The sequence below is a fragment of the Pholcus phalangioides genome, unplaced genomic scaffold (genome assembly GCF_987345545.1).
Source record: "Pholcus phalangioides strain wild (caught in Gottingen) unplaced genomic scaffold, Ppha-v1.0 ptg000011l_1, whole genome shotgun sequence".
NCBI classification, from domain to species: domain Eukaryota; kingdom Metazoa; phylum Arthropoda; class Arachnida; order Araneae; family Pholcidae; genus Pholcus; species Pholcus phalangioides.
Window position 1 is genome coordinate 56943193 of NW_028301604.1, and position 10146 is coordinate 56953338.

Consider the following 10146-nt stretch of genomic DNA (forward strand, 5'->3'; position numbering starts at 1 on the left):
ATCAACCTACATATGTTTAGGCTATGCTATACTGTACTTTATATTGCATTTCCGACCAGGTGATCGATGATCAGTTATTAATAAAATGAATGAACATGGGCCTTTTTGTATAGAGAGTTCATTTTAAGACAGTCTCACTGCAGTCTGTCAGCTAACATATGAAGTCTTACGCATTTAATGACATGAACTCCTTCCCCCACCACCAATAAGCTCATTAATGAGACACAAATGTATGAATTATACCTCCTTTTTAAGGCAATAAAAAAACAAACTGATGTTTAACATTATTTTATTTAACTGTACATAAAAGTCATGGGTCATCTCAACATGAAGACTCAATACAAGATTTTTAGTCCTAGCTGTTGAAATATTCCTGCCGAACAAAAAAAGATTTTTACCATTAACGGATAAAAACCAAATCACAGACTTGACATTTCTTATTATGCCATTATAAAGTCAAATAATCACTCTCCTTTGATGGATACACGGCTCTTTTCGCCGGTTCTTTCTTTACGTGAATGAATCACGTGAGTTGGGGCAGTTTTTCTGTCATACGCTTGGCCAAATAAAGCCATCAGATCTATGAACATCGTTGTCAAGTTGTATTTCAAGCCATATTCACTTGTAGCATAGTCAAAAGGGAATGTGTGGTGATAATTATGGAAACCTTCTCCGATTGCTCCCAGGACAACGAGAGCATTTTCTCTAGGATTAATGCTGACGTCATAAGGCCGATTACCCCACATGTGCGCAGCACTATTTACCAGCCAGGTTTGATTCAGAGTGAAGACGTATCGAAGAACAGCAGGAATCAATAAAGCGTTCAGGAATGTTTCTCCCCAGAAATACATCGGAATAAATGTCGGCAAAGTGAAACAGCAAAGAAGAATCAAAGGCAGATAATATCTATAAATAAAAAAAAGTTTTATTTTTAATTTGAAAATGTAGAAAAAGTACATAAAAATATATTCTGTAAATAATGATTTCTCTTAAAAAAAAGAAAGAAATTACATTAAAATTGTATGTGATTTAAATGAAATTTTGCAGCAATATATCTAAATAATATTTAAATCATTTTTTACTGTTTGTATTGAAATTTATTATTATTTCAACATAATTATTGATTCAACAATTTAAATCACTAAAAAATATCAAAATTAGTGATGTTTTAATGTCAAATTTACGAAATTTTATATTATCTCTCACTTATTTTTTTCTCAACCCTTATTATTTTAATATAAACATTGACTCGATTTTATTTTATGAATATAATTAAATATTATAATTAAGTTTCTTTACATGTCTTCGAAATTTAAATTATTACTTTCTTTTAGGTCTTGATCTCCGGCATTTTACCACAGGTATATTTTTTCAAATGCGGATTTTATGGGAAATAAAACTAATGACTATACCATTTTACTCTGTATTTTAAAACTTTGAAATGGCAACTGAAAATAAAAACACTGATACTACTAATACTAAATACGCTATCAATATACTTTTCTATTAAACAACAAACTTACTTTCTTTGGAATTTAACCACAGGATCATCCAAAACATCGTTCAAACTGACATTCTTGCCTTTCTCGATGACCTCAGGATGTTTACGACAAAGCAACCAACCCATATGAGCAAAGAAGAAGCCACGTGTTGCATTGTGAGGATCAGCGTCAGTCTCAGAATATTTGTGATGAACTCTATGATCTCTGCACCAATCGTAGATATCATTCTGATGAGAAAAAAAACACACATTTACTTTTTTACAAGATTAAATAAATCAAAACAAAGCAAATGAATTAAAAACAGGAAATGTTAGGCTTTGACAATTCATTGTGCTATGAAAGAAAAGTAGGATAAATTAATTACCTGAAATGCTATGGTGTTGAGAAAAGCCAGAAATAGCCTCAAAGGTAACTTGGCTTTGTAAGATCTATGCGCCCAGAGCCTGTGAGCACCAGCAGTTATTCCCAGGCCAGAAAAAATGTATAATAGGAAAGCTAAATAAAAGTATATGAATAATTAGCTATACACCAAAAGAGAATTCATATATACACAGGATGCATAGCGACCTGGCGAACCATGATCCTAAAGGCATGCTTCCAATTAGAAAAAGTATCCAAACAATGTGTAGAACTCAGATGAGTCATCCATGTTGCCAGGGGTTGAGTAGTTATTAAAATAAAAAAACTAACTTTGGTTTTTGAGCACAGGGTGTTCGTATGAAAATTAGAAAGTTGTTGCTCCGTCCGCCTGAGACTAACAAAAAATATTCCACGTTTCCATATATATCACACACTTTTTCAATCATATATGCTATTTTTTTTCCAACCATTCTCCTATTTTTATCCTATCTATATAGATAGATTATTTTATTCCCAATTTTTGAATTCAAATATTTCAGCAAATATTGTGCTTAGAAACGTGGAATTATTGTTTTCGCTGCAGAAAAAAAAAAAAAAAAAAAAAAAAAATCAAGGCAAAACTTTCAATTCTGTTTGAGCACATGGCGTCCGTATATGAAGTTAATTTGTTTTTATTTCAATAACTGTACGGCCCCTAGCATTAGGTATGATGCATCTAAGGTCCACACGTTGTTTGGATACCTTTTTCTTACTGGAAGTACGCCTTTAGGATGAACGGTTCGCTAGTAATTTGCGATGCCAGGTGGTGGCTACGCACCCTGTATGCTATTGTATCTATTACTATACAAGATGTTCATTTCTATCTTCATCCAAACGCTAATGTCTAAACCAATAGTCTTAGTTTACTGTTACAAAATTTTACAGTTTAAAAAAAATAATTTTATCATACACCATCTCAAAAGCGATTCAAGTAAAAAAAAAACATGAAATAGATTCTTTATATCATTCTTGTGTATCCCACGAGTTCAACAGTATTTAATAAAAAAAAAATCATGAACACTGACGTGTGAAAATAAAAAAAAAAATCGCTCTTTACACGACCAAAACTGATAGAGTTATAGCTTATTACAATTAAAGCACCGTTTTTTTTACTGAAAAATAGGGTGGATACATAAAATCAGTTAAATTAAATAATTTGTTCATTGATGAGAGTCGACAACAAAAAAAGTGTAAAAAAGCGTAAAAAATTATACAAGGTCTCTTGATGCTTGACCATATCGATACATTTTCAGACGAGAAAAATACATAAATTTTTAAAATTGAACTTCTGATAGCCCATCTTGCGTTAGATTTTTTTAGTAAAACACATACACAAGTCAATTTTGGATCAAATTGACTCAAAATTGATCGATTAAAAATAATGTTGTGCAAATGTATCCCAAACTTAGAATTTTTCCAACATCACACAAAACAGCGTTGCGTTAGAAAAAAGTTGAACGCGCTCAGTTATACTTTTCTTGTTTTTCTCTGAAACAATTTATCAAAATCAAATCTTTACTCACCAAATAAATCGGTCTGCCATTTTGCAGATGTGAAGATGAGATAGACACCGTATAACGATGCTAAATGCAAATACGCGAACAAGACAACATTCCTCCAAACAATTTGCAATGGAAAAGATTTTTGCTCCGGCTCCTTTATAACACTTAGCACCTCGGCGGGAATGGTTTCTGTAGAGCACGATTTAGGAGTCATGTTTTAGCAAAAGTATATTAGATCCTAAAAAAATAAAAGATTAGTTTTAGAAAATATATAAATTTATGGAAAAATACGAAGAAAAAAAATTAAAATTAAATTTTACTTCAAATTTTAGTACAAGTCGAAACTATCAGACGTTTTCAAAGCACTGCAGATGATTGTGTAATTGATTAGTTTATATGCATAAGATTTAGTTTTGTTTCCCCCTGTAATCTAGTTTACCGCACAATATTTTTGTGTACTATACACAAAGTAGCTTCACGGCAACTTCATTTAGCAGTTTTGGAAGATAGTGTAAAATAATATGCTATTTAGACACCCTCGAAAAAACAAAAACAGGTGAGGAATTTAAAAATATATTGAAGGTTATTTCGAGCGGAATATAAAAAATATCGTTGTATCGAGAAGGAGTTTAACTGCTAGTAATTTCAAATACAATTTGATAAAATATCGTTATACAGATATTTATCGTTGTAGTTAACGTTTCGCAGTAAACTTGAATTTCAAAGTCTTTAAAGTCGAGATAGGAGTAGATTATATTAAACTATTATGTTCAAGTCTCAATATTTTCAGGAAATATGTTTTCAAAACTTTAATTTTACATTTTTAAGTAAAATATTTTTTTTATGCTAAAAATATACTATGTACATAATTTTTTTTTTTTTTTTTTTTTGGCGTTTTGCGAATTAATGATATTCTTCAAAGCAAAATTTATTTGAATTAATAGTGATTCTCGAAAAGTCTACTAAAAAATTCAATCCTGAAGAGTTTCTATTTCACCTTTGAATTCTTGAGGTTTATTTCACCCAGCTTTGCACCATCTTTCACAAATTCTGTATTATTTTGATGCAAAATAATTAATCCTTAACCTTGAATTTTTTACATTTTCATCAAAATCTTAGTCATTATTTCGTGATAGTAATTTGAAGTTTTTCTAATTGAAAAAATCTATGAATCACTTCTCTGCGAAATACAGTCGAACACCGGTTTAACGAATCGCAAAAAATCGATATTTTATTCGTTAAATCGGGGTCAAATTGATGAGAAGCATAAAACACTCAAAACTGAATTTTAAATCCTACTTTTTCTTTGAGGTTGGTGCTGCGACTTATTTTTGACAATTGAAAAAAATATATGCATACTTAAGAATAAAGTCAGGGTGCATGAGAAAATTGCTCGATAGAAATTTTTTTGGTGGGGATCTAACATGCGGATATAGCAAAATGTTTTATGGTATTGGTGTACACCAATTGGCTACTAAACCCTTCCCACGCACACTCTAAATGGCTTTATTGCCTCCTTTACTCAGAAAGGAACAGATTTCTGTCCCTATTTTATTCTTCTCTAAGAAGTGCCGAAAGAAGTGAAATCTTCAGACTATGGTTTTGGGTGATGAGAAATAAATTAAGGACAATTCCAGAAAAATTGTTTATATCGAGGGTTTTAATTTGTTAAATAGAAGTTTGAAATTTACTTTCGTCAGAACTTCGGAAAAAATTCATTAAACCGAGGAATTCGTTGAATTGGAGTTCGTTATATCGGAGTACAACTTATGTTAATCAAATCACAGCGGTTCTTCAACAATCCCCCCAAAAAAAAAAAATATATATATATATCAAAATTCATAAGGAAACAATTATTTTAATTTTAATAAGACAAAAAAAAAATCTATAGATAAATCGACATTATCGCACCAGACTCTAGAATTAAATTCGATCTAAATGCAAGGTGTTTCCTTTTCACCACCCATGCATATATCTTTTTCCAATCACTATTAGTTCATGTGAACGAATAACCTCTCAACCTTGAATTTTACATTTTCAACAAAGTCGTTTGTCCTTAAATATTATCGATAATTATCTTATTCGTAATCATAATCTGAGGGGTTTTTTCCTTGGAAAAAAATATGAATCTCTGCGTCTGGCTATCCTGAAAAACGCGCGAGTTTTCACGCGGATAGCCAGATTTTTAGATCCTCGTTATCCGTTTTACGTGGATAACGAGGATCTATAACGATTCTTTAAAAATCAACAAAAAAAAATCAATTCATAAAGAAAACAATTGTTCAACTTGAACAAGATGCAAAATCTATAGATAAATCGCGGATGGCCTTCATCAGCCTCTAGAAATAAGATTTCATTTCATCCAGCCTTCATATGTCTTTCCAATTAGTATCCCCTTGATGCAAAGGAAACTGTATAACCTTGAATTTTACATTTGCACCAAAGTCGTAGTTCCCGATCAGTGATCGTAATCTGAAGGTTTTTTTTACCAAAAAAAAAATGTATGAATCCCTGTGTAACTCCTGTAAAATTATAGCGATACTTAACCTTTTCACACGAGCAATAAAGATGCTTCGCCAGCATCTTTATTTTGAAACTCATGCATAAAAACTATTTTTTTCGCAATTTTTGTAATTATTTTTCTCCTTCACCCGATTCAGTGCTTATAGGGAGCCTAGAGCCATTCTTTGGTGGTTTAATCTAGAGCCCCATAGAATATGGGTATAAAGATGCCTTCACAAACAGTCGACGGCAGAAAATATCTTAAAATATTTTCAAAAGGTTTTGAAAAAAAATCCAAGATCTATCTTTTTTATGGAAAATATGAAAGAAAAATTCCAAAACATCCAATGATGTTCCCAAAAAAAAAACAAAAAAAAAAAAACTCATCAGAAGATATCAGACTTTGCAAGTAGAAAAAAGAAGGGTGGAAACTCAAAATGTCTGTGCTTAGAAATATCCGCATCATAATTATGTCTTAGGTATTGTTACGTTACTCTATAAAAGTTTTGTAAAAGCTCTTTCATAAAACAAAATTCAACCAATAAGATCGCCGGTTGCATTTGCTTGAATGCAACCGATACGCCTATTGTTTAAATTTTTTAACTTTTATAAAACTTTATAGTCTAATTCCGGCCATATATATATATATATATATATATATATATATATATATATATATATATATATATATATATATATATATATATATATATATATATATATATATATATATATAAATATATATGCCTGGATTACACTAAAAATTTTATAATTTTTTTACAAATGCAACCAATAAGCTGATCGGTTGCAATGCAACCGCTAAATTTATTGGTTGCTTTTTTTCCAAGTTTTAAGAAATAACTTTCATAAAACTTAACTCAATATCGAGTAAAATATACTTATAGGTATCGAGGGGGCAACAAAAATATTCAAGTGCTTATTTTTTAAAGTTTAAAAAAATTAAAAAGATTAAAAATTTAATAAATTTTTTTAATTAAATTTAAAAGCTAAGTATTTAGTCAATTATATTCGTAATGAATTACAGAACGGATTATAATTTTGGTCCCGTTAGTGGCCATTGACAGGTTTTATTGTAATAATTAAAAAATAATTTAAAAAATTCTGTGCAAAATAATCTTTAAAATTAGCCAAAGATGCGAACGAATTCAACCCGCATCCGCGTCGTGTGAATAGCTCCGAACAACCTAATTGTCAAAACTTGCATGTGCGGATGCGGAGCCGCACTTAGGTTTTGACACATGCGGACGATGTCCGCACCCGCATAAACACTTCGAAGTTGCGGGCGAATTTCGGCTCAGTATATACCAATTGTTAAAACTTCTTCCGGACCAGCTCCGTGTGAGAGGGGCCTTAAGCGGTTTTTAAAATTTTCCTGATCCACATTATAGCTGCCACATTGGAAATAAAAGTGTGTTGAGAGAACCAGAGATATTTCGGGGTGACCGAAATAAAGCAGATCAAGTTTGACAAGACAGCCGCTGTAAGGGTTAAACAGTCCCCTTCCCAAAAAACAAATTCATAAGAAACCGTAGAGCTTTACTTGAAACAAAATGCAAAATCATATGGAAATCGTAAATCATGATGCACTTGACCTTGTATGGTTCACCTCCATAAAACATTAAAAATAAAATTACAAAAACGGAAGTAAATTTCTGCTGTTAGCATATTTTTAATTGAATCATTTGACCATTATCGCACCAGTCATTTTCTGCACGAGAGGGCTAATTTGACTGAGATCTACAATTTATTTCCGATTCCGAACGGCAGGCTTGTTTTTATACTCATCGAGAGGTTGGTGCGCTAACCCTTCGATAGGGGGACTTCCTGCGGTAGACATTTTTTTCTGCGGGCATGTCACCATTTCTGTTGTACGCCTGTCAGGAAAGTTTTCTGACAAGGATGAATCGGGTATCGAACTCGCGACACCTTTAAACACCCTTTGGTACTTTAGGCGAGTAATCTCATCGACTTGGGCTACCGCGCCCTGTAGTTTTTGTATAAGTATTCTTCAACTGTCTTCTAGCACTTTTTAATGAATTAGCAATTTAATGAATTAGAGCGGGTGTTTTAATTGGCTGAAGTTGATTAAAAAGACGAAATATACAGTTTGCTTTTATTTTAATGTTACGTATAAACAGATAACTATTCAACTTTGCTACGCAAGATTATACCTTGAATTTCTAATCTTTAGTGAAATTTAAAAAAAAAAATTCTCTTGAAAAATGACATATCAATAAAAAAAAATGCAATTCTTTCTGGATAAAAGAAAATATTGCACTTACATAGCCGCATTTTTTACCGAAGTGATCAATAAAAGATGTATTTTCTAAAATACCAGAACAATTGAGAAAAGAAATTTGTGTAATGGGTTTTTGGACATGTACACGGGATGTGGTTAACCTTGAAATTCACATTTTCATCGAAGTCGTAGTAATTTTATTTATTTTCTAAATCAGTCAGATTTTTTTTGCAAAAAAATTTATCGATCTGTCTTGCTTCATTGCAAAATTATCGCAATTCAACAGTCCACACACAAAATAAAACGCACACAACGAACCATTAAGTTTTTCTCGAAACAAGATGTAAAATCCATTGACAAATCGTAAATCATGATGAACTACAAAAGAGAAATCGATTCTAAAAGTCTATTTCACCAGCCATAATATATTACCGCAAAGTAATTATTAGAATAAAAGAAAAATCCCTTACCTTCAATGCAGATGACGGATACTTCCGGAATCACGACTGAATTTCTTCGAATAGACAGTGGGAGATCGGTCCAGTAAAAACAGAACGTCCTCGTTCGGTCTCACCAGAGAGCGATATGAGCTAGCATCCGATGAGCTATTTATATATATATATATATATTTATATGAAGCAACAAGACACGTGGATTAGACAACCTCCGGGTTGTTTTTTGCCGAATGATGACGACGTTCAAAGCATGACACAGTGTTTCACCGGCAACACACGTAGCGGGCAAAGTCTCAAACCAACCAGCGATCTGAACGTTTCAATCACTTTCCATCCGAGGTGAGAGAGTCCACATTATATAGATTTTTCTCCCTCGTTCATAAGAGGAATTCAAAACACGAGAATCTCAAAAAAAAAATATGTTTAGTAACACAGAGATAAGACGTGCGGCAAAAAACGTTTCTTAAAATAGAATCAATCGCTTTTCTTTCCCTCTTATCGTATACACTACTCGGTTAAAAAAAGGAAATATATTTTTTTTTTCCTAGCTTTAATTTTGTTATTATTACTTAGATTGCAATTGAAATCGGTAGTTGATAGCAAGGAGAAGGGCCAGCCTTGTCAAAAAATAGTCAACTACTCACCACGTGTATGACGTCGCGTGCCGGCGATGCGTTGATTGGTTGACTCTATCAGCGCCACTCTCTCGTGGCGTGTTTTGTTATGGCGTGATCGCCAGAGAGAAAGGAACAGACAGCGCTCATCGGAAGTTTCTCCGTCCAAAATGAAAATAAAAACTAAACAAACAATACTCGCGTCATTGCGTAGTTTATAGTTTGTGTGTGCAGGCCAACCTTTGGAAACTGGCCCTACAGACCTTGTTTCTTTCCCCTTTCGTTATGATTCTATGATGAAATCTATAGAAACACGAATATTAAGTACTTTTCTTTTCTCTCTGTCTCTATCTGGGTGTTTCTATATAGCTGGTGAGAAAAGATGGGTCAGGTGCACGTGGGTTGACCTCTCTTGATGTTGGTCATAGGTATTGCATCATTCTTCCGGCGGTCAAGACGAAGAAAATTTCACGGATTTATGACAAATATCATACTTGTTTTTTGTTATCATATTTTTTTTAGTGGAAACGAAGTTAAATCGATTCGCAATCACTAATTCTATAAGCACTAACACCATTTCTGCGAATAAAATTTCGTTAAACAACGTTTCTGAACCTATGGTCCGCAGGCAGATTTGATAAAACTATTCACCCGTTTTAATTGATATTAGTAATATATCCACGTGGGTTTTCAAATAAAATTATACCTTCGTACTTAGTTTACTATACATAATCGAGGGAAATGCAGGGAATTGCGATCTTAAATACAGGATATCACTATATTTTGCCGAAAATTGCAATTTACTGCTTTAAATGCAATTTGCTTATTACTGATAAAATTGCTGAAAGGTGTGGAATTAAAGGGCTCATACAAGTCAGTTTTCGAAAAAAAATTTTTGCTTTCCACGAAAAA

At 32.4% G+C, this 10146-nt stretch overlaps 1 protein-coding gene across 1 annotated transcript; it reads right to left on the bottom strand.

Moving 5' to 3' along the window:
• Nucleotides 1-272: 272 nt before the first annotated feature.
• Nucleotides 273-9342, bottom strand: LOC149080612 (acyl-CoA Delta-9 desaturase-like). The gene is made up of 5 exons (XM_089239763.1): nt 8636-9342; nt 3425-3641; nt 1867-1997; nt 1524-1729; nt 273-906 (listed from the first exon to the last, which is right to left on the bottom strand). The coding sequence occupies exons 2-5, from the start codon at nt 3615-3617 to the stop codon at nt 465-467; spliced, it is 972 nt and encodes a 323-aa protein (XP_089095889.1). The 5' UTR covers nt 3618-3641; nt 8636-9342; the 3' UTR covers nt 273-464.
• Nucleotides 9343-10146: the final 804 nt, after the last annotated feature.